We start from the raw sequence: 24375 nt of genomic DNA on the forward strand, positions 1-24375 counted from the left end.
TTTTTTTTTTTTTTTTTTTTTTTTTTTTTTTTTTTTTTTCTCTCTCCTTTCATTGAGGAACGCTACCAGGAGGCACCAAAGCACACCAAGCAGGAATCCGAAGACCAACAAAGGTCATTGGAATCTAGCTCTAGTAGCCGTCTAGCTTAGAAAGTCTACATGGGCTGTCGTTCGGTGAAATTGGTATTCGCGGCTGATGACGGAAAACGGAAGGAATAGAATTGGCGCGCGCCAGGCATCAAATCCAGCTGGGCGCGTTTTCCTTGTCTGTCAAGTTCGCATCCTGGCTGAGCTCTCTCGTGCTGGAACCCAGCATCACGGTACGCGACAACTTTGGGGGACAGCGGAATCACATCCGGCAATAGAAGCGACCCCAAACAATAATGCGGTTCTTGATCATGGGTATAGTTTTTTTTTTGGGTAATGTTCCAAGGACGATCATCTTACGGCTCCCTTTTCTTGCTTCAATCTTCGCCGAAAAAAGAAAAAAGGAAAAAAAAAAAAAAAAAAAAAGGAAAACATCGTCGATTCCCCTGCCCCGAATGCACATTATAATTTGATGACACCTCCAAACTGTTTGTTATCCACAGGATAACGGGAAATTTTATCCACACATCCACGAAGCCATGCCCGTCTGGCCGGCCCCCTTTTTCCCTTTTTTTTTTGCCATTACCGAGGCGGGTCGAGATGTGAAGCATTCCACTTTTTTCTCTCTTCCGGTGGAGTTATTTTTATTTATTCATTCATTTTAAATCTCTTTTTTTTTTTTCGTCGGGTGGCCTTGGGTTTATTCTTTCGCTCTCTGCTTTATCTCGCTTTGTCAGTGGGTCTGGCATAGAACTGACTGCCGCTTTTCCAGAACAAGCAGACGCGACAACCCTAGCTTGCCTAGCCTAGCCACGTTGCCACATGGCCATCAACCGCTTTACCGGAACACCCCTTACAATCTAAGAAAAGGGGAATGGATTGATGGCAGGGATTCGGTTGATCGGTGAGTTGTAGCAGTCACGACTAAGAATCCTCGCATACTGGACGTGCACAGTGGGTTTGTTTTTATTTTATTTTTCTCATTCTTTTGAACCGATACTAGGGTTCTTTGACAGTGGTCTTTTTTATTGTCCTGAGACAAGTTGATATCAAATCGGCAGCATGCAAAGACACAGACAGGAGAAACTGACAGGTTGACAGCCATGACTTGATTGATTGTGCGTTTGAAACCATTTACAGGGGGTGATAATATTAACTCCAGTGCAGGTGACTGAGTCGGGAAACGTTCGCTTTGGTAAATTGAATAGAGACAGTTGGCAGTAATCTGGCCTGTCAATTTCCAGTTCTGAATTCTTTCTCGGATGGGACATCGGCTGCTAGAGAGACCAAAGCTTTCGTACGAGTGAGTATCTGAGACTTTTGGGAGTGGCAGCCTGCAGACAGACGAGAGGGCTACAAAATCATTAACTCCTACGCAGCATCATAAGTTGATGGCAATTGATGGTGGTCATGGTGTTGGAACTGTAAGCGCATTCTTGGCATTACCAAAACATCATACTACCGTCCGTATTTAGGGTACCTGGTACCTGGTACCTACGTATACCTATACACAGTACAGCATAATATCCGCGTCGCCCCCCATTGACACCGAGGGAATGGATAGACTGTCGAGCGGATGTTGGGATGGGTTGATACGGCAGTAGATGAGAGGGAAATGGCCCGAATTAGGGAGACAAGAGAGGAGCCTACCAGGCTTGAAATGTTTCGTCGGTGACGAGGGCATGCGCCAGGTGGTACTGGATGCATGAGACGCTGTGGTGCGAGAGAGGCACTGCAGCCCATAATCATCAAACGCAGCCCACCATCTCCCTCACCTTCACACCCCATTTCGGCTATTTCTGGATACATATGGCTCCTCCCGAGAACTGACACCTCTACCAAGAAAATAAAAATTGTATTAAAAATAATTAATAAAGAAAAAAAAAAGGCGCATTCGCGACCGCTCATGCAGATCCACGTTTATTTTCTCCGGGTTCAATATGCCGTTCTCATTTGGCCAGAGCCCAAAAGACCCTGAAGTTTGAGTCTGGGTATTTTTTTTCTCTTTTTTTCTTAGGGGGTGTGGCTCCACATAAAAACACTTTGTTACAAGCAATGCTTCCTTTTTTGTTGTTTTGTTGTTGTTGTTTTTGTTTTTTTGTTCAGATTGTTTCCTCTTCCCGCGCATGAACGAGCTGCAAACTCCGCCTCCAAAACAAAAGGTGAACTTAGCTGATTTCCCGTTCGGACGTACCTGATTTCCACTTACCTCATGTTACCAGTTACTTAGTTTGGGATGGGTTCCTAGGACGTCGTGTAACCCCAACTCAGCTGAACCTGGCTTTTTTTTTCATTTCATTTTATTTTGTATTTATTTTTTTGGGAGGGAGGGAAGGATGTAGCTGTTCTGGAAAGACCCGAGCTCCTGGCACAAAAGCCGTACTCAAACGAACCGCTGCAGGGGTTGGAAATCTTCCGGGCTGACATGTCGTTCCGCCGGGCGTTCTGTTGTGTCGTGTTCTTGGTGCAAGGGTGCAAGGCGGACAAAAGATTAAACAGGGTAAAAAAATAAAAGATAGAAAAACCATAGCAAAAGAAGGAAGTTTTGAAAATTAACACTGAAAGAAGTAAAACCTTTCGACCCTGATGGCAAGCCACAGGACCCTGAGAGAACGAAAAAGAAGTAGAAGGAATAGCAGAAGTAAATTCTGATTCGGACATAATTCAAGGGCCCTGCTGGATCGCAGCCAACACGAGTAAAAAGTATTGTAGATGTTGTTATCGGCATTAGCCACCTTCGCAACTGTGCTTGCGCTGCCTTGTGTCACTAAATGTCTCTTATCTGATTCGAATTTTATTTTTATCCGGCTTTCCTTTTATTCCCTTTCTTCTGCGTTTAAATTTTTTTTTTTTTCGTCTTGTCATACGTCAAGGCAATGGGTATACGTAGTTGGCATGGCCCTAAAATACTTGAGGGATATTACTTCGTACCTCAATAAGGTACGATACGTACAATAGTCAGAGGCAGGGAACCCCGCTAATTGGGCTACCGACTATCCATCATTCCAAGGTGGGGGGCGTGGCGGTAGTAATGGTGCTGCAGAACTTAACCGTTACACAGCCCGATTCCGTACCTCAGGCCTTTAGCGAAGTAACGAACCCGAATGATCGGGACTGAACACGTGCGACCCGGTGCGGTATACGGGCGGATAGGGCAAGTTTTGGATGCTGTAGCAGTTATTTCTTTTAAAAAAATAAAATTTCTGTTTTATTTGAAATTATTTTTAGTATTGTGTTTGTTTTTGTCTTCATTGTTGCCATCAGCCTTTATGGATGCTGATAAAAAAATCGCGCCATATCTGAGTCCGTGGTTTTTGTACTTCCTACCCGATAGCCTTGCCGGATCGTGTCCATCGGTGTGGCCTGTACGGCGGTTAGCTTAAACGAACTGGTCTTTCTGACATCCGTGTCCTCGGGAAGCGGGTGGTACCATGTAATTGCACTGCCTACCTGCCCACATACATACATTGAGGAGAATTGGAGAGGGTTCTGCACCTGCGTGGGCATGTCTTTGTAACGTTGTATATGATCTGAATACTACTACAATCGTCGCGAGTGGCTTTGCGACGCAACATTGATTGATTGATTTCTTGGTTGACCTGCTTGATGACTCAGATTCTGCGACGGTCGTGGTCTAAGATTATCTCGATCTGGACAAGACATGCGCTGTCATCAGAGGGTTTGCTTTGTCAGACTCGACACCCGCCCTACTACTAGACTAGTCTCCCTACCTACTGTACACTCTGCAGTAGCATGTACATATCAGATATGTACAGTAGGTAGATAGGGATATACCTTGGCAACTAGCTCTAATCTCGATTGGCTAAAACCAGGGGTCCCTTCTACCGTAGACTAAGGCAGGCATAGAGCTAGCTGAAGGCTTGCATATGCCGATGGTAGCTTTGTGTGAGGGCGGCTGTGTTTAAAGTCGAACGGTAATGACCTGCTTTCGTATCTAGGTACTGTAATTACGTAGAAAAAGTACTTAATGTACGGAGTGCCTTGATGCATGCAGCTTTGACGCGGGGAACGCCGGCCATTTACCCGAATGCCCCCTATCCATATCGAAATCAACTGCATAACTAAGGTAAGGTACTCAGACATTCAGACACTTGGAATAGGTGCACTTGATATTATTACTGATGAAATCAATCTGACGTTGTCTCCAATTTAGCCAAACGTCGCAACCGATTAATGACGGGGGAAGCCTAGACCGAATCCAACAGTTTGGAATCCCAAAATAAATAAATAAATAAATAAATGAATAATAAGCAAAACAAAACAAAACAAAACCCTAACATCGGTACATACCTAGGGAAGGCCCGAGGGTTAGCCCCTAGAAGACCGGTGTATCGTTCTGGAAGCGGAAATACAGGTGCCGGAGATTGAGGATGGTACGCATTGAAACTTAGACTAGTCTAGCTTCCTGACAAAGTAACCACAACGTATGTATCCATGATTATTTCTTGGCCTCTCCACGGATTTGGAACGGAACTTTCCCAAGTTGACAGTAGGTATGGAAGGATGACAACCTGGACGTGCAACTATTCTTGGTATACCTATGCTGTTCCGTATGGCCTGGGCGTTGCACCATGGATGCAACCGGTCAGCACTCGGTCACTTATATGGCTTACTCCAGGCATTGACTTGTGCCCACCGTCGCCCTACCGTCCATTTCTTCAAACGCCGGACTGTTGATGACGGGCCACGTTCTAGCGCCGCCAAAGTTGAGTTCTATAGACATTACTCTCATGCCTCGTAAGCTCACATGGGTTTCTGGGTATTGTTTTGTGTACCAGTAGAACGCCTGTCCTACAAACTCACAATTGCCTCGTGGACTTGCCGACGCATGGCCGTATTGGTGGTATTGGGAAACAAAAGAGGACTCTCGCAAAATCCTCGCTTTATTCAAGTGAGAACCCATTAACCGTACCAACTCCTTCCTCATGGCTCCCTCCCCGAATCCACCTGCCGCAAAAAGCCCACCCAGCTATTACGGTACTGCCTGCCTGTCTGTACTCGCCCTGGGCTCGATTTACGCAGTCCGGACAAGTTCTTTCGCTTCCGCCACCATGGGTTAGGGCTCCTACTGCCGGGGTTAGACGGTTGAATGGAAATGTTCTAGAAATGCCCGGACTTCTTTCAGGGCCGGCGGAGTACGGTTGCATTTTGGAACCCAAGTTTTTGATGGGGCGGCCGATTGGGTATCAGGCTAAAGAGCATTGACAAGTTGACAAGGTCATATTGGATGCCCCATCCAAGCAGATGGGAAACTGCTGTTGCTCATTGACAAAATATTTTTTTTTTATGTTCCATTCCCACACAAAGACCCACTGCTTATATGCTTGACCATGCCTAACGGTCTGTTGGTGAAATTATTGTGGCTCCTTTGCATTCGGTAGAGCATCACCCCTGGGCATCTGGAAGGCGGTCCGCCTCGCACTCCATAAGAGAAAGTTCAACAAGGAGACCCAACGACACCAGGCCTCTCTCTCCGGGCTCCGTTGAAGATGCTCCCCGGCTCGGTACTCGCTTCGCCGCAAGGATTATCGGTGCATGTGAGCATCAAGAACCCGCACCCCACCCGCAACTTGTTTCCAAAGGTCCACCGGTTCCAAATTTGTTCCTGCAGTAGCCGATGGCAATTTTTTTTTTCTTGGGCTCTGAGCTGGGGCACTTGGGACGACGTTGGGTATATCCACTTTGAACGGCAACTCGACGTTTGTCCCTGTTTCCGGCTCCAAGCATCCCTGCTTCCGACGCCCGAGTAAAGGCTGTTTACCGATGGTTGCCCCGTGTACATACAGGACGCAGTATATCGCCTGAATACAGAGTAGACTCTGCATGGTGTACGTGGTAATTACCGGTATGTCGTCCAGGTTGTGTACCTACCTTGTGATGCATGATTTAGCTTGATCAAATTTAACAACACGGTAGCAGCGGTATCAGTGCCACCCCGAACATACCATGGGCTTCATAAGTCGAGCCCCTGCCATGCCCTGGCATGCCTGTGAAATCCGGCAGCCATGATATCCATCAGAACACCGTTGAAGCTACTGCTGCACCCAGAGAAACCGTCCCGGGTAGGCTCGCCGATAAAAGCATCGTACTCCGCAATCGCTGTTCCCCAACCATCGCAACCATCTAGCTAGTCTTGCCAGACTTGCCAGTATCTGTTCTGCCGTCCCCCCCCTTCCTAATACCATAGTAATGTTCCGGAAACTACACAGACCAAGCAGCATCGGCTAGGACTCGGGCGAAACGATTACAGTGGTCCGTCTCCAGAGACTCGGTATTGCCGCACGGCAGCCTTTACCGTATTATCTAGCCCCAGCGACTGATATGCCGGTCGTGTGTGGACTCTTGAAGAAGCCTGGGGGTGTCGCACTATTTGTCAAGCGAAAGACCCTGATCGGCCATGCCAGGAGGAAAATACCACATTAAGGCCCGCCCAAACAGTGGACCGGATAATTGGGACACGCTCATTGCCCACCGGACAGGTGTCCGAGCTTGACAGGCGATCCGACCCGAGCCTCCACGCGGCATGTGTGCTCACATGATGTGAAAAGAGTGGCCTCGGAAGAGATTACCGCGTATACTTGGCAGATAGGCAGAGAATCAGCCATGACTGACTGCCAGTTGCTAATAATGATAAGATGAGAAACGAGTACTGTACATCACCATAGGTCACTCGAAGATCTTTCGAGGATGAATCGTACAAGGGCCGTATTGTCAAGTACCTTTGGTCGCTTCGAAACCATACTTGGATCATCATAGGATCTTCGCCATGAGCCGGACCCCATGCGAAGTGACGCAGACCCGCGCAACCGAGAGTGCCAATCAGACGGTATAACGAGCGAGTGTCATGGGAATCACTGTTGTTGGGACGGACCTCTTCCATATGTCACCGGGGAAGATATCCGGTCAAACTTTTTTTTTCTTTTTTGACAGGTACCAACGGTTTGACATCCACCGCTTGTGATCCATCCCGGCGCGTACTGCGCATCGATCCCAAAGTACATGCAATTTTACTTTGGTAAAAACTTTTTCTGTCGAGTCCCCACCACGCAATAAGCTCGGAAAATGCCCACGCAGCCAAGGGTTGGTTGCTGTGCGGTAAGAAAAACTCAACGGGAAGTGCCCTGGGAGACAGGCTGTATGAACTTTAAAGTGCAGACGAAATGCCTGAGGCAATAAGCCCAGGGTGCCCAAGGCCAGTCAGTACCAAGAGTTGTTGGCTTTATACAAGGAGTGGCCTGCGCATTCCCGGAATTTTCTATCTTGTTAATGCTGCCAGTATTCGTCTGCATTCTGTATCGATAATTTTCCATTCATTAGTACGTCGCCAATCTTTGGGGGAATTAACCTTCCCCAGCCCCGACTCGCTCTAGCTCTACCGTAGTCTACAGTAGAGCGACATCTAGATTCCATGGCAAGATGTGGAGATAAGCCTTGCAGACAATGTGACTACCGGGTCCAGACTCGTTTTGAGACAGAATGTTTAGCAGCATCACTACAGTACCCAGGTGAGTATTTTGGCCATGAGGACGCTCAACTTGGGCAGCCAATACATACTAACTGCCTGCTCAGTTTGTCACACAGTTTATAGTGCAAAAGGTTGTGGTGGCTGGTGCTTGCAGCCACACTTCCAGATGAGGCTTGACGCATTCATTGTCCCACCAGCCCCCTTTCCGGTTGAAGGGCTCTGGTTCGGAAATTTTTCAATCCGGTTCCGATCCGGCTTACGGAAAATGTCAACAGCCGTATTATGAACGACTGACAGAACACGAGCCAGGACAAAATGGGGTTAGTGCGCCGCGTCCACCTTGGGGGGACAGCAACCCTCTGTCCATCAGCGGGAACAACAGCACACAAGAAGCCTTGGTTTAAGCGCAAACCCCCAGCCATCATTGCCTTGTTGTCAAAATCCACCATCCGAAAAGGGCTATGTCAACGCCGGTCTGAATTTAAGTGCTTATCCATAACAACCATCCCAAGGCTGCCTCTGGACGAAAATAGGATCGTCGTTCAAACATTTTGCTGCTGATTTTTTTTTTCCCCTGGGATGGCTGGCCTGTGTCAGCAGAACACGAAGAACACCGCCACGTCAATTCACCCGTCCAACCAACACAAGGCTTGCCAGACAATCAACACCATGCATTGGCTTCGTTGTCCCTTTGGCTTGTCATGTCCATGCAGATTTGTGGCTTGTGAAAAAGGGGAAGGGTCCACAAGAGTATCTAAATCTGTAACGTGCACGTACCACAAATTCACCTTTTGCGGGTAAAAAGCTTGGCTTTGTGCTGATTGTTATGGTGCGAACACTGTGAAGGCTTTTTCGTCTCAAATAAGTGCACCCTTGACAAGGCGGCACACAGACTTTCGCCTGACAGACAGGCAGCCCCCCGCAAATATTATATGCATGAAAAAAAAAAAAAAAAATCGCCTGAAGGACGAACGTGATTATCGAAATAAAGAAAGAAAGTTTATCGCTTGCTCATCGATGGACTGCTTCAATATTTGTCACCGAACCAAACCGTCTCCCCGTATAGTCTTTCACCTTTGAAGCTCAGCCCGTAAATACCACCAAGTACGCGCAGCAAAGTGGATCTTTATTTCTGCATTCGGCTCTCCCTACTGGCTGCTTTCCCCCGTGACGTCGTTTGTCTGCAAAATCCTGGCAAAGGGGCCCCCGATCGCAGGGGTACGCCAACTGGCAACTGGCCCGTCATGTTTCCAACGCGCTCCGCCGTCTCCATCGGCTTTCTGAGCTCAGCCACAGGCAATGCAGCACCTGAGATCATTCTCCTTTTCCGTAACAAAAAAAATAAAAAAAAAATGTCGCTAGGCGGCCGGTTGCCTCAGGTTTCCCATCCTCACCTCAGCAAGTCTCGGCTTCTTCTTGCAAAAGAAGCAAAATATTGATTTGGGCCATCACCTCCCTCTTTCTGGCCTAATTGTCGTACTTACAACGCATCACAAACCAACGACGATCTGACCCATCCTTTGAGTGATCAGGATCTGGGCCGGCCTCATCACTAGGTACCTTAGCTGACCCACAGGAGCTTTGCCTCCTCCCTTTGGTTAACGCCTTTCTCCTTCTAATTTTGCCCGTCTCACCCAGCCTTTCAGGATCCCATCCTGTCTAACCGCTGAAGCCGCGTTGCCTGCATTTTTTTTTTTTTTGTTACTTACCGTACTCATTAGCGGGAGTCGGCTCTCTTTGTTCTCAATCCACTTCCGGCTTTCAGATCAGGGTACGGCGGAATCCAAGAACGTCTGCTCTGTTGTGTGACCACTTTTTTACACCTTCTCGTTTCCACTCGCACGCTCGTTACAAGCTCAGATACCCAAGATCAACACATCGCAATGGCGTATAGAGGCGCTGGAGGGCCGGGAGGCGGCCGTGACTATGATGGTCACAACATGCAAGACCTCAACCCTCACAGCCAGGTAGGAACATCCCATCGTGACTAAGCTTCCCCGCAAAGTTTACTTAAAATCTTTTCAACACATGGGGCTTGACGTGAATGACGCTGACCTCAAAACGCCTTCTGCATACAGTATTCCAACGTCCAACTACCTCCTGGACACGAGCAAGAGGACGAGGCACACAGGTCTCTTCTGACCCAAGGCACAACGCTCTACGATCACGACCGACTCGGCGCCCACACTCCTCCAGTGCGGCCCGTCTCGGCCTACAGTCTTACAGAGTCGTACGCCCCGAACGCTCCTACCACCGTCCATGGCTCTGCTGTCGGCGCTTCTCCCTCGCCATTCCAGAATGACTATGGTGTTTCGTCGGGTTACCAGGGCGCAATGGGCGGCCACCCGGACGACGGCTTCGGAATTGGCGGAGCCCCCCAGGAAAGTCACCCTTACGATCCCGAGGACAGCTGGGTGCAGCGCCAGAACCCCAACGCCGCTCCCCAGGGTGGCGGCCTGAAGCGTTATGCCACCAGGAAGGTTAAGCTGGTGCAGGGCTCAGTCCTGAGCATCGACTACAACGTTCCCAGTGCCATCAGGAACGCCGTGCAGCCCAAGTATCGTGAGCAGGAGGGCACAAACGAGGAGTTCATCAAGATGCGATACACCGCAGCCACCTGTGATCCCAACGACTTTACCCTGAAGAACGGTTACGATTTGCGTCCCCGCATGTATAACAGGCACACGGAGCTTCTGATCGCCATCACCTACTACAACGAAGACAAGGTGCTGCTGTCTCGTACCCTGCACGGTGTCATGCAGAACATCAGGGACATTGTGAACCTGAAGAAGTCGACCTTCTGGAACAAGGGCGGCCCGGCTTGGCAGAAGATTGTTGTTTGCTTGGTTTTCGATGGTATCGAGAAGACCGACAAGAACGTCCTGGATGTCCTCGCAACCATTGGTATCTACCAGGATGGTGTCGTCAAGAAGGACGTTCACGGCCAGGAGACGGTGGCCCACATTTTCGAGTACACTACTCAACTGTCTGTCACCCCGAGCCAGCAGCTCATCCGGGCCCAGGACGACGGCCCGAACACTCTGCCGCCCGTCCAGTTCATCTTCTGTCTCAAGGCAAAGAACAGCAAGAAGATCAACTCTCACCGTTGGCTTTTCAACGCTTTCGGCCGTATCCTGAACCCTGAAGTCTGCATTCTTCTGGATGCCGGTACTAAGCCCAGCTCAAGGTCTCTTCTCGGTCTCTGGGAGGGTTTCTACAACGACAAGGACCTTGGTGGTGCCTGTGGTGAAATCCACGCTATGTTAGGTTCGTATCTCCCCCCAAAAAAGCTATCAAAATAGCTTGCTTTTGACTAACCATGAAACCCCAAAAAACAGGCAAGGGCGGCAGGAAGCTGCTCAACCCCCTCGTCGCCGTGCAGAACTTCGAGTACAAGATCTCGAACATTCTTGACAAGCCTCTGGAGAGTGCCTTCGGATACGTTAGTGTGTTGCCCGGTGCTTTCTCGGCATACCGCTTCCGTGCCATCATGGGACGTCCCTTGGAGCAATACTTCCATGGTGATCACACACTGTCCAAGATTTTGGGTAAGAAAGGTATCGAAGGTATGAACATTTTCAAGAAGAACATGTTCTTGGCCGAGGATCGTATTCTGTGCTTCGAGCTTGTCGCCAAGGCCGGCCAGAAATGGCACTTGAGCTACATCAAAGCTGCCAAGGGAGAGACCGATGTTCCTGAAGGTGCAGCCGAGTTTATCAGCCAGCGTCGTCGTTGGTTGAACGGTTCTTTTGCCGCCACCTTGTACTCCCTGATGCACTTCGGAAGGATGTACAAGAGCGGCCACAACATCATCCGCATGTTTTTCTTCCACGTCCAGCTCATCTACAACATCCTCAACGTCATCTTCACCTGGTTCTCTCTCGCATCTTACTGGCTTACCACCACGGTCATCATGGATCTCGTCGGAAACCCCCAAACTGGACAGAACGCTCGTGCAGGCTGGCCTTTTGGTAACACCGTAACGCCACTGTTCAACGCCGTTCTCAAGTACATCTACCTGGCCTTTGTTATCCTGCAGTTTATTCTGGCCTTGGGTAACAGACCAAAGGGATCCAAGTACACCTACGTCACCTCATTCTTCGTATTCTCGGTCATCCAGGCTTATATCCTGGTTTTGTCTGGATACCTGGTCGTCCAGGCCTTCCAGACACCTATCGGCGACCAGATTAAGACCGACACGGCTAAAGATTTCATGGATAGTATCTTCGGAAAGAGCGGAGCGGCCGGTGTCATTTTGCTTGCCCTGATCGCCATCTACGGTATCTACTTCATCGCCTCGTTCATGTACCTGGACCCGTGGCACATGTTCCACTCGTTCCCCTACTACATGCTGCTCATGTCGACCTACATCAACATTCTCATGGTGTACGCCTTCAACAACTGGCATGATGTTTCTTGGGGTACCAAAGGATCCGATAGTAATGAAGCGTTACCTTCAGCCAATATTACGAAAGGCGAAAAGGACGAAGTGGTCGTGGAGGAAATTGACAAGCCTCAGGAGGATATCGACAGCCAGTTCGAGGCAACTGTCCGCCGTGCTCTGGCACCTTACAATGACGAGGAGAAGCCCGAGCCCAAGGATCTCGAGGACTCTTACAAGTCTTTCCGTACTATGCTGGTCGTTCTCTGGCTCTTCTCCAACTGTCTATTGGCTGTTGCGATTACTAGCGACAATTTCGACACTCTGACAAAGGTAAGCTTGCGATTACAATCCTCCCCTATTCACATGCAGCGAAACTAACATTATGTCTTTAGAACCAAAACACGGCCAGAACTGCCTCTTTCTTCCAGTTCTTGCTGTTCTCGACCGCTTTCCTCTCTTTGATCCGTTTCATCGGATTCCTCTGGTTCTTGGGCAAGACTGGTATAATGTGCTGCATTGCCCGTCGCTAAGCGACAGCCGAGTACGAGAGAGTCGCGGCAACTTCACGACTTATGACACAAGCATGGTGATATTTCATCAAGGTCGAGCACGAAGCTTGCAAAAGATCGGATCGCCCATGTGTGCATTTTCACACATAAAACAACAGCCCCATTGAACTACCGAGGGCCAGGATAGTCCAGAAATGTTTTGACACAATAATGACCAAGGCTTGATGGGGATGTATCAAGAAAACAACAAAAAGGGGTTTCTGTACATGATTGTTTGGATTCGTGCTGCTAATTTCTTGACTCTTTTTCGCCTCGTGTGGCTTCTTGTCTTGTCTATTTGTTATATGTGGAAGCCAGGAGGCGATAGCCACAAATCTACACACAGCCCGATGTTCGCATTTCATTTCCCCCGAGGCCAAATCACTGGATGAATGGTCAGCCATGGTTTAGACGGGGGGAAAGATTGGCACAAAGAAATTACATGGCGTTGGCCTTTTTTACGGCTTTAGTTGTATTACATGAAAGCTTTAGTGTTTTGAATGAACTTAATCTATGACTACGTTTCTGTTGACTGAAATGTATACTATGTTGTGATAAATGGTGATATTCTCGTGGGCCGAGGAAGGTAGTTCCATGAACCGGGACAGTTTGAATTCAAGCGAGAGCATGCGGCGACCCTTTTTTCTTTTCTTTTTCTCTCTCTCTCTCTCTAGGTTGACAGGCCAGTACTGATGCACAGAAATACCTAGGTTTCTAGGAGTCTTGAGCAAGTAAGTACATGGGCATCTGAACGGATGAAAAGTGCCGTTCCTGGAGGCCGACTAAGGAGCCGTGGATAATATGTAATGTAGCACCTCAGTTATATACCTGCGGGCAGTGGCTGTTATTGTATGAACTAATGTATTAGTGTTTTACTGGGCACAGAACTTTATGCCCAAGGCCAAGATACGGTTGAAATGACATATAGAGAGACACAGAAAGATGTAGGTCATATGATTGGGGTATCGAGTTATCTTTACTACAAAAGGCAGAGACCGAAAACAGAGTGGAAATAATCTCGTCATTAAACAATCCCACGGTGGAAAAAACGTCCATTTGCTGTCCATACATCCTGTTATCTGCCCTCCTTGGCTCAAAGACTGAGGTTGCCCCAAGCTCCCAGTGTCCAATTTGCGGCAGCCGGCCCTCCTGCACCAGATGCGGCCCGCATGGCCATGAGCCCACCGGTAGCCATGCTCTGCCTCTGCTGGCCCGTGGTCTTGACTTCAACGTCGACCGCCCTGACCGCTCCGGCGACACCCTGAGCCAGCCACTGGTCTCGGTCGACAGAGGCGATGACAGGCGGCTTGAGGTGGGCCAAGAGGCTGGCGCCTGCCCAGGGGCCGAGGGACTCGACGGCTCGCAGCTCACCGTGCGTCGAGGCGGCGTCGGCGTCGCGCATCTTTTTTGCGTCGATGTTAGACGAGCGCTTGATTTGGGCCTCAACGGGGTCCGGGGCCGGCTTGGCGTTGGCGGCACCGTTGCTGCCGATACCGGGCTTGTCGATGACCGTTGTCGATTGCTCGCCCCCGCCGCCATTACTCCTCTTCAGTCGGGAGTTTTTGCGGTACTGCTCGACCCCCTTGCCCCATATCGGGTCCCAGCCGCGCTCGCGGACGAGCATGGTGATTTCGTCGAAAATACGGCCTCGGAGGCCTAGGACGGCAGAGCAGCCGCCGATGAAGATGATGCGGGACATGCACATGGAACGGACGTCCATGGGGAGGCTGAGCAGGTGCTTGTAGACTAGGAGGTGTATAGGCTGTTCGTGGTCGTCGAAGCTGGCGCGCGAGTACTGGGTCTCGAAGAAAGTGTCCTCGCAGGGCTCTGAGAGGCGGTCGAAAGGGACAGTGACCGTTATGGGCGGGCTGGTAGAGGTCAGCCGGATTTCGATAGGGGTGTTGTCTACTTCATCATTTTGTGGCGGGTCGTCTTCCTGCTCCTCGGCGACGGTCGGTAGGCCATCGGTCGAATCGGACGGCTTCTGACGTGCTGAACCCCCTGCGGGCCTACACCATATGACGCGTGACACTATGTCCTCACATTCAGAGAAGCTTATCAGTCGCTTCGACGGGTTACTGCTACCTGCTCCCCCATCTTTTGACCGTGATCTGCCGTGTCCTGGATTTGCCAACTCTTCAGCAAGCAGGCGATGCGTCTGCTCGACGAGAGCGCGGCCAGCGCGGACTGATCGAGTACATTGAACCTCCCGGTATTGGTACACGCTTGTGACGACAGTCTCAGCCCAGCCAAGGTCTATGACTAGACCTGAGCGCAATCCTGCAGCAGCTGTGGTCATAACCGGGGGAGAAAAGAACAAAATTTGAGGTGATTGGAAGCGGGTAAAGAGCGTGTCAAGCACTGTCGATAACAATGGTATGGGCATTGCCGTTTGTAGCACGAGAGCCATTTTCCGTGGCCTCGAGTCGATGAGGAGATATCTGCAAACAGTTCACGGCTGTTAGTGAGCGATGGCCTTGTTCGAGTCTGGGATGATGCCGGCGGCGTCCTACTTGGCAAAGGCGTCCCTCAGGCCACGCTCGAGCTTGTCGGCGACGAGGCCCAGGTCCAGTCCACGAAGATCAAGACGCCATAGTTCGCGGTCCGCACCCCAATCCTGCTGCTGTCCCGGATCCTCCCTCTTCCTCCAGTCGTCCACGTAGGAGCTCTCCCAGGCGCGAAAGTCACCGACGCGTCGCATCTGATCGGGCCCAAACTCGATGGTTCCTTTGCACAAGGCATCACCGGCAAAGCCCACGCGCATTCGCCGGGCGCCTAGCTCTACTACGATGGTGTCTTCCTCGGCACGTAGACTAGACGGCGAGGCAAAAGTCGACGAGATTCCACGGAGCGGTGTGTGTGGACTCCCTGTTGGTGAAGTCGGGTCCTGGGCTCCCGTGGTAGTGCGGCTCCCGACGCCTGCTGCACCGCCAGCTCGGATGCTAGCCACGGAGCGGTGGGCGGGGTTGGGGCCGGGGGTGGAAGCCATAATTTTGGATTTATGTTTTGGTTGTTTTAGTATTGGCGATTGCTCTCCACCAGTCAGCAGCCAGAGGTTCCCTTGATCTTTTTATCCGATAGTTTATTCTAGGCAACCGAGGAGATATGTTCTGTTGCTGTTGTTGGTTCCAGACGTGGCCAAGCGAGGCTGGAAGCGCATGTGGTTTGTTGCATTGCGCAGCTTAGAGCATTCTGTGGGTATGCTGAGTTGAGGATTTACAATTGGAGGCAAACAGATTTTGATATTCCGGACCTTGTAATTAAGCTCCAACAATCGGATAAAAAAAAACGTATGCCTACCTCAGCCAGACACTTTTCTGTTCGCGCTGGGTTCTATCAAAGCGGCGGACTGTCTCCCCCAAGGTGCAAACAGCTTGTTGAAAGAGAGGTGTGGGTCCTCAAGCTCCGTCTGGTCGTTCTTGGCATGCAGGAGCTACCTTGTTCGCAGGTCCCCGTAGAAACCTCAATTGCTAACGTTGCGTACCCCCTGTTCGGCACCCCCCCTGTTCGGCACCCTGAAAATCTAACAACGAAATGCCTACTTTTATAAGCTGATTTAAATATAAAATTATCAACGGACAAAAATACAATCGTTTTCACGCTTCTCCGGTTCATTAACCTCTTCTTCATCAGCTAAAGGTTCCAAATTTTCTATATCCTTTTCCTGCAATCCAATAATGTTCTGTTTGTTAACCAAAAGCTCGTTTGGATCCGGAACCACCCTCCTCCTTTTAACCGGCCGTATTACCTCCAGTTGTGCTTCCAATAAGCTGATTTTTTGCTGGGCGCTAGCCAAAAGGGTATCTTTAGCTTCGAAGCTTTTTTGGACTTTTGCAAATAAAAGACGTGAAATAGCGTTGGTTTTGTTGGATTGGGAAAGTTTTTGCAGTTGAAATCGGACATCTCGGGTCGTTTTAGGGGTTTTCCAAATAAGTAAAGACGGATCGTTAATTTTTTGGGCTGGGCTTTCCGGTATTTTATCCCTTTGCAAACCGTTGTTTTTATCTTTTATAACGTTGGCATTGCTATTTTCTAACAAAAAAGGGCTTAAAAGTGGTTTAACCAAGTTTACCGGCCATAACCCCGTTGTACGCCAACCAGATTGAATGGTTTTTGCTATAAATACTTTTAATCTGGCTTTTCGATAACAAAGTAGGAAATTTCGTTTTCCAATAATTGTTAAACAGCAAAATTGGCTAACAAATCCAAGTTGACGTCGATAAGCTTCTTTTAACGGCCCAAAAACCGATAGATCCAATGGTTGGAGAACGTGTGACGAATGAGGGGGTAAATATAGGAGTTAAATATTGTTTTGCAAGCAAAGAAGCATAAATTCGTCCGTTATATGTGATCCATGGCCATCCAAAACTAATAACCGCTTTTCAGGGGTTAAAGGTTGGGTATACGGAATAAACACTTTTTTTAACCATTCGATAGCCGTTTCGTTATTTGTCCACCCGTTTTCGGTTGCGTGAAATTTCCAATTATCGAAAAGGCTTAAATCCGTCGGAAACCATTGTTGTTGTACGTTTTTTCCCTTAAATATAACAAGGGGAGGGAGGGCAACGCCCGTAGCCGATATACATTCGATTATAGTCGTCCAACCCCGCGTTCCGGGCTCTTTCCGTTGCAACGGCCGGATCCCGTTAAGCCCTAATACCAGGCCGTTAGATCCTTTACCTTCCATTATACCGGTTTCGTCCATATTCCAACGGTTTTCCGGTTTAATAGCGTTAATAACCGGGTTCGTAATATAAAGCCACCAAGATTTAATTACCTCCGTAGTAGCGCCATTAACCCGGGCGTTATCTATTCGACGGGGCCTTTGGGTCTTAAGGATTGGATAACGAGCCAAAAAACGAGTTATCCAACGTTTTCCAAGGCCTTTTGTCTCTCCGGCGGCTTGAAGAATTCGTTCGGCAAAAAAGCGTAATTCTTGATGCGTTGGCGGAAGCCCTAAAACTGTTTGGGTAAATACCCAATCAGCCAAATGCTTTTCCTGTTCCGTAAAAAGCCTTTGAAAAGGGCTTTGTGCTTTTTTATAAGCTTGAAAACCTTTAAATCGACTTTGAAGTGTAGACCTAGGTATTCCCCATTTTCGGGAGGTTTTTGCAATTGGATTGCCATTATTGACGTCGTTAATTGCAGATATAAGCTGTTTTTCAGTATATTGCTTCATTGGAAAATGGAGAATCAAGATTAGAAAAAAGTAAATCCAAAAGTGAAAGATTCATCGAGATATTTATAATAAAAGTTGGAGAATAAAAATAAAAGTGTTGTTATTTTTGGGTGCCGAACAGGGGGGGTGCCGAACAGGGGGTACGCAACGTTAGAGGCAACTACCTTGAAGTGTTGCGTAGTACAGTGCGTGCCCCACCAAAAAGTAAGTAAACATTCACATTGCAACAGCGGACTTTCACATCATCACATAAAAAAAAAAAAAGTAACAGACCAGACGCGGGCCGACGAGGTCAATGTCACGAATGCTATATACAATGACCAATTCATTGTAGGCGAAAGCTTACCAGCTAAAAAAGAACACAAGAAGAAAAACAAGAAAACATGGCTTGCTAGAGCTTGGCTTCAAGCTGCTTGCTCCTATATATTGGGTTCGTTTGCCCGCCGCTGGTCCCATTGTGCTCCTTAGCCTCCTCTAGGGCTATATTGATAGGTACCCAAGAGCCTTTCGCACCCCATCCACCTACCTAGGATAGGATTAAACCTCAATTTCACTGAATCTATGGGTATCAAAGGGTATATTGAATTGGTCCTTGTCTGTTGTACTATAAAGACCTCAAGCTAATCTAGAAACAACTCCACATCTACAGTATCTATCCGGAGATCGGTCCCGGCGAGCGCATTTCGCTCTGCAAGCTGGCCATCCAAACCCTCGAGGAAAAGCGCCGCCCTCTGCGCATCGCCATCGACATCTCGATATGGCAGTTCCAGATTCAGGCGGCCCGAGGCGGCGCCAACGCTCCCACTCGCACGCTCTTCTACCGTCTCGCCCGCCTGCTCGGCCACTCGATTCAGCCCATCTTCGTCTTTGACGGCCCCAACAAGCCAGCCTTCAAGCGGAACCGTCGCTCCACCACACGAGGTGGTGCAACCGGTGATGTCGTATCCAATGCCATGGCTAAACGCATGATCCGCCTCTTCGGTTTCCAGTTCCACGACGCCCCCGGCGAGGCCGAGGCTGAGTGTGCTCTTCTGCAGCGCCGCGGGATTGTCGACGCCGTATTGAGCGAGGACGTCGACACTATAATGTTTGGCTGTACTCGTACCCTCCGCAACTGGTCCTCGGAAGGTGTCAGGGGATCCAAGGAGCCGACACACGTGTCCATGTACGACTCGGCGGCCATCAAAGCACAACATTCCGGTCTGGATAGGGAGGGGATGGTTCTTGTTGCTCTGATGAGTGGAGGAGACTACATCCCTCAGGGAGTTCCCGGATGCGGCGTCAAGGTCGCATGCGAAGCCGCTCGGGGCGGGTTTGGTCATTCACTCTGTCGGATCAAGAAGTCCGACATCGGTGCGCTGGCCGAATGGAAAGAGAAGCTGCTGGCTGAGTTGAGGGATAACAAAAGCGGATTCTTCAGGGTTCGCCACAAGGCATTGGTTATACCTGATGACTTCCCAAGCCTCGAGGTCTTGAGATACTACACTCATCCCGTTGTATCCCAAGACGAAACCTTGGAACGCCTGGAGAACTCCTTCCCCTCAAACAACAGTCTCGATGTGCAAGGCCTACGGCAGTTTGTTGCAGAGACCTTTGACTGGACGGGCAAGCTGGGTGCTATCAAATTCATCAGGGTGCTTGCCCCTAGTCTTCTTGTACAAAAACTCCTACAAAAACCGTCGGCCGAGGAAACAGACATGGAACATCTCATAAAGGACATATCAAAGAGCCGTACCCACTTCACCACAGATGGCACAAAGGAGGTTCGAGTGTCCTTTGTCCCCACGAGCATCATTGATATCGATCTCGACAAGGAACCAGAAGAGAGCCCTGAAGCATTCGGCCGTGGTGGGCTGGCTCTGAATAGTGACGATGATCTAGAGGAACTCGAGCTGGGAGGTAATGGGGAGTCAGGGGCTGCAAGGCCAGGTCCCAAGAAGGTCTTCGACCCAACCCAACCATGTTCGGAGTGGATCCCGGAACTCGTTCTCCAGTTTGGAGCTCCAAAGGCCCTGAGGGATTGGCATACTAAGCTGGAAGCCAAGTCTGCGACGGCGCAAAAGGTGTCAAATACAACGAGAACACGAAAATCCAAGACCGCGAATATTCAGTCAGGTGGCCTGGATAAGTTTCTAACAGTCACCAAGAAGCCCTGCAGCATTGCAAAAGCTGTCGTCACTTCTGAATCCCAAGTAACCTCTGGCCTTGCCACGACAAAGTTCGGTCCAGGAACGCACAACCTTCCGGCCACCAAGATAATTCATACAGCCAGCGGCCAGTCCACAGCTTCGGCGCGGAACAGCAGTAAGCAAAGCAACACCATAAATACCAAGAAACCACAGGCCAAGTCAAACACCAATCGTCAGGTCCCTCTTCCGTCTTCCTCCTCGCGCAAAGCTGCTGCGTCGAAACCCGCCTCTGCTACTACCAACCCATGGACGATAGCCAGCTCACAGCCCAGTCGTAGCAGCAATAGGCCCTTCAGTCGCACCAATACATATTCCCATGCTGGCCATGGTTCCTCGGCCAGGCCATCCACCCCAGGCTCCGCACCTGATGAGCAGCTGGTCTTTATCTCATCTAGCCCGCCAATTTCAGGTCCGAGTCCTGAGACGTCGCTGAACAATAAGAGGTCGCCCGTGAATGATAAGAAGCACCCGCGTAGATCGCCCGAGCCCGAGGACTCATATGAGCTTGACCCCTTCTCCTCTGACTCTTCACCGTACGCGCCCAGCCCTCGTAAGCAGAGGTCGCCAACCGCCAAGCTGGGCAAGACGGAGTCGAGTGACGGGCAACGCCAGGTCACCCCGCCCACCATAGCCAGGGGCGCGGGGACGAGTAATCCAGTCGCAAGGTCTAGAAAACTGGCATCAGTTCTCGGCTATGCTGGAGAACCACGTTTCGAATCGAGACCAGCAGGTCTCCCAGAGCAACAGGCTGATGGTGGGTTATGTGATGACGAAGGCGAGCTGGAGTCCAGCCGACCGAAATTCATAAGCCCATACTCGATTGTGGATCTCTCGGACGACGAGGGTGACGAGCAACACAGCCGCCAGTCCAGGCCCATTTCTACAGCAAGCATCAAGCAGTCTCTCGACGGGAGGACATCTCCCGATCACAGCACAGTCATGCGATCAGGACTGGCTGTGGGATCCTCCGTGCACATTTCCAGATCGGGGGAAATTTTGGAAGACGAATTTGTACACCCAAGCCCCAAAATCACCACTTCCGCCAAACCCAACACGACCAAGTTGTACATACCTAGAAAGAGTGCCGTCGGTTTCATAAGGGAGGTCGAGGTCTCTAGAGAAGAAGCCGACCGCCTCATGAGGGAGCAGAGCGGCAGTGGCGGTGGTGGGAGGGGTCGAATGTTTCGCCGGAGTGATATATCCTTTGTCGATTTGACTGGATCCTCGCCTTGACGAGTCTAGAGCGTTGCGTTTTCTTTCCCCCTGATTTTTGGGGCATGTTTATATTATATACGCATAGATATGACGATTACGACTTTAATGATAACGACAACCAGGAGCATGGGCACCACTGTTCAAGTTTCATAGTGAAAAAAAAGTGTCTCGACTAGCATTCTACCGAGGGCATCGACAAGGCACTGCGCATGCTCTGGGTTCATCAGTATAAACCATAACAAATGGCCATTCCTATAGACTTGAAACTACCTAACTACGAGGTTTGCACGTTATCATCTACATTTCAATATGTTCTCGCATTCTGTCTGTATGTGTAAAATCGGTTGTGGGTGTAGTGCGGTCATGTTGTGATGTGTGTATAAACGGAGTCAACAAAATATTTGAAAATTATGACAAAAAAAGAAAATCCCCCCCAAACGCCTCCCGTATATGACAGAGGAGATACCGCAAACTTGGCCCGAGGACCGTCCGAACCAAAAATCGGTTGAATCACATTCCCCCCTCAAGGTGAAGTATAGAGAAGTAAAAATAAAAAGGAGCATAAAAAACAGAACGAGACTTGCAAGGATGCCAGATCCCTAATCAAAGCTCAATCGCTTCCTATATGTACCTAAACCCCCCACCAAACAAAGTAAAGAGAATGGATGACAAAAAGAACAGCAGTATGGGGAATAGTCCGACATTATTGATCGTGTCTATCGTATCATTCATCAAGGGGAAAGTGCAAGCAAAAAATAAGATGAAACACCAAACATTGTAGAGACTTTCTTTTCTTTCTTTTCTCATCACTCGAGGCAAATCATGTCGATAGCCCCACCAGATCTCGGACGTCAATCATCCACATCCCACGGCAAGTCTCGGTCGGAAAGCCTTATGCAGGTGAGGTACGTGACGGATGAATGGTCGCCGCCCTTGCCACCACCGCCTGCGCCGGCCGAAACATCAAGTTCGAGCCCGCTGCCCATCAAGGGACGTACTACCTCCCTCGCCATGGCCTTGAGCTCATCGACGCGCCTCTCGAACCGCCGCAGGTTCTCACGGCTGTACAGCTCTCCGCTCAACTTGAGGAAACGCTTGCATTCGTCATGGCCCAGGAAAGCGACGCTGGTCGTGGACCCCAGGGTGCGGTACGTACGCCCCAGGGTGGCGAGGGGTGGCGGCGCCGCCGGGGGCAGCATTACGGTAGTTACGTGGTTACTGTCGTCGTAGCCGCGGTGGGCTCCCCCGTCCCGAGACGGTCGACTCCGAGAAGTCAAATGTCCATCTCGTGAGGATGATGACGAAGACCCTCCGGCACGCCGGTCAGGTGGGGGAGGCTGCGGTGGCGGCGACATGTTGTCTGCCAGCCATTGCCGAAACAAACTCACGGCCAACCAGTCTAGATATGCCGTCGACGGGCTGACGCGCTCGCCGGCACGAGTAGTGAGGCCCAGGCGAAACAGTCTCGACTCGATACGTGAGACCGTCTCCTCGAGCTCGTCGGCCTTATCCTCGATGAGGTCAATGACGACAGGCGGCAGAGCAGCGCGCAAGCTGCGCTCCCCTGCAGGCCACTGTCCAACAACGTGGATCAATGCCTCTTGGAATATGATGCGAGAGCGAGCAAGGTAACCCAGGCGCAGATAGCTGATGGGGTATTTTGCGATCTGCCTCCAAAGCCTGGACTGGAACTGTAGTAGATGGTGGTCGACCCGTGGGCCCACCACCGGTAAAGCGTCGTACTGGTCTGCAAGTGCAAGTAGGGATTTACATTGAACGTAGGCATCGGCAATGTTGATGCCATCAAGAAGTGGTGGGTAGTTATACATTATGCGAAACAGGTTGTCATAGTCGCGCAGTATGTCCTGCTCGGTTTGTGACGGCGGCGGCAGATTGGGAGCTGCAGGGATGGTGGAAGATGAGCATTGTGGTCGGTGGTGAGTCAAGCTCAGATTGGCGACTGAGCGGAAGAAGCTGTGGTTTGATGTTGGTGGTGCTGCCGAGGCATGCTTGCGTGATGATGTACTGGAGGATCCAGTGCCACCACCAAACAGGGAGTTGGTGGGCGGCAAGCGCTCCGTGACGGGTGTTTTGCTTTCCTCCTTTTGCACCAACATGGGTATGTCGTTGGGGCCTGCGCCGAGATCCAGTTCATAGCGCCATCTTTTTCTGGTTGCTGACCCTTGCTGCTCCTGTCCTGCAGCAGCCCCATGTTGCTCGCTCGAACTTGAGGAAGACCCCCCGCCGATCCTGCCCTCACGCTCTACTCTTGCTACCTCTGTCCCTTGTGCGAGTAGAGGAGCACCCCCCTCGGGAGAAGTCGGCAAAGGCGACAAGGCCGGTACGTTCTGGGCGCGAGACCATTCGCTGCTGGTGGAAGCCTCAAAGAAGCCAGAACAGCGGGTCAAGGTATGGCGATGCAGCAAGTAGCGGTTCTCGTGGCCGGACTCAACCGCGACGATTATTTCGACGTCGCCCGAGTGGCTGAATATAGGAAACTCGTTTAGTGGCACGGTCGAGACGCCACCGGCGTGGGATCTGTTGTATCGGCGCGAGCGTGACATTGAAGAGCGGGAGCTAGAGCCCCCACCCCCGCCGTGTCTGTCATGTCTGTCTCTGTCTCGGTGGTTATAGTATTCGTGTCGGTCGCCTCTATAACCCTCGACCCCAACCACGGACGACGGGCCCCGGACTGCCAGCGATTGATGGTCCGGCTGCGACACCATGAGTACAGCCAGCCGTCACCGCGGCGTGTCGTTGGAAGGTGAGGGTCGTTATGTCAAGAAATGACAAGCTCCCAAGCGGGAGCTTTACTGGCGCAAAACGCTATCTGTCCGTGGTGCTTGCTAGACTGACTGCCTTTGATTGTGTCTTGTATATTTATCTTTCTATTTTGTTCGCGCTGATCCGCCTCTTCGATCCTGCTGCCTGGTAGCAAAGTACAGTTCAGCGCTGTGAACTGCTCAGCTAAGACAGTTTGCTTGCTACACCCAAGGTAGCTCGGTTGTTGTGTTTTGGCTCTCGGTCGCACCGCACAGCAGGTTGTCGCGTCCGGCAGTGCAGGCAGCTCAAGTTGCGTCTAAAGTGGGGCCGATTTTCCTTGAATACTGCCTTTGCGCCGTTGCTCGTGCGATGGCAAGGGGGAATATCCCTGGAATCGGGCGAACCCCGCTGGTCACGTTTGCTAGGTATGTTGTAAGCGCTGAAGAGACGATAGGTCGCATGTGCCAAATGCAATAAAAGAAGAAAAATACTGTAAGCAAAAAATGAAGGACAGATTCAAGCTT

At 50.3% G+C, this 24375-nt stretch overlaps 4 protein-coding genes across 4 annotated transcripts; 2 read left to right on the top strand and 2 right to left on the bottom strand.

Annotated features, from left to right (window-relative positions):
- Window positions 1–8942: 8942 nt before the first annotated feature.
- PgNI_03688 (uncharacterized protein) lies at window positions 8943–13025 on the top strand. The gene is made up of 4 exons (XM_031123741.1): window positions 8943–9540; window positions 9652–10840; window positions 10912–12287; window positions 12350–13025. The coding sequence occupies exons 1-4, from the start codon at window positions 9457–9459 to the stop codon at window positions 12485–12487; spliced, it is 2787 nt and encodes a 928-aa protein (XP_030984063.1). The 5' UTR covers window positions 8943–9456; the 3' UTR covers window positions 12488–13025.
- A 573-nt stretch (window positions 13026–13598) lies between these two features.
- PgNI_03689 (uncharacterized protein) lies at window positions 13599–15494 on the bottom strand (the record flags this gene model as incomplete). The annotated part of the gene is made up of 2 exons (XM_031123742.1): window positions 13599–14946; window positions 15019–15494. The coding sequence occupies 2 exons, from the start codon at window positions 15492–15494 to the stop codon at window positions 13599–13601; spliced, it is 1824 nt and encodes a 607-aa protein (XP_030984064.1).
- A 2751-nt stretch (window positions 15495–18245) lies between these two features.
- PgNI_03690 (uncharacterized protein) lies at window positions 18246–21106 on the top strand (the record flags this gene model as incomplete). The annotated part of the gene is made up of 2 exons (XM_031123743.1): window positions 18246–18259; window positions 18334–21106. The coding sequence occupies 2 exons, from the start codon at window positions 18246–18248 to the stop codon at window positions 21104–21106; spliced, it is 2787 nt and encodes a 928-aa protein (XP_030985346.1).
- Window positions 21107–21939: 833 nt separating this feature from the next.
- PgNI_03691 (uncharacterized protein) lies at window positions 21940–23814 on the bottom strand (the record flags this gene model as incomplete). The annotated part of the gene is made up of 1 exon (XM_031123744.1): window positions 21940–23814. The coding sequence occupies one exon, from the start codon at window positions 23812–23814 to the stop codon at window positions 21940–21942; it is 1875 nt and encodes a 624-aa protein (XP_030985345.1).
- Between the last annotated feature and the right edge of the window lie 561 nt (window positions 23815–24375).

This window comes from Pyricularia grisea, assembly GCF_004355905.1.
Source record: "Pyricularia grisea strain NI907 chromosome Unknown Pyricularia_grisea_NI907_Scaffold_2, whole genome shotgun sequence".
Classification (NCBI taxonomy): domain Eukaryota; kingdom Fungi; phylum Ascomycota; class Sordariomycetes; order Magnaporthales; family Pyriculariaceae; genus Pyricularia; species Pyricularia grisea.

What these genes read in the sequence shown, in the direction of transcription:
- PgNI_03688 (XM_031123741.1), top strand. Translation starts at nt 9,457, where the DNA reads ATGGCGTATAGAGGCGCTGGAGGGCCGGGAGGCGGCCGTGACTATGAT. An exon ending in ACCTCAACCCTCACAGCCAG is followed by an intron (nt 9,541 to 9,651) that starts GTAGGAACATCC and finishes TTCTGCATACAG; the next exon opens with TATTCCAACGTCCAACTACC. An exon ending in TGAAATCCACGCTATGTTAG is followed by an intron (nt 10,841 to 10,911) that starts GTTCGTATCTCC and finishes CCCAAAAAACAG; the next exon opens with GCAAGGGCGGCAGGAAGCTG.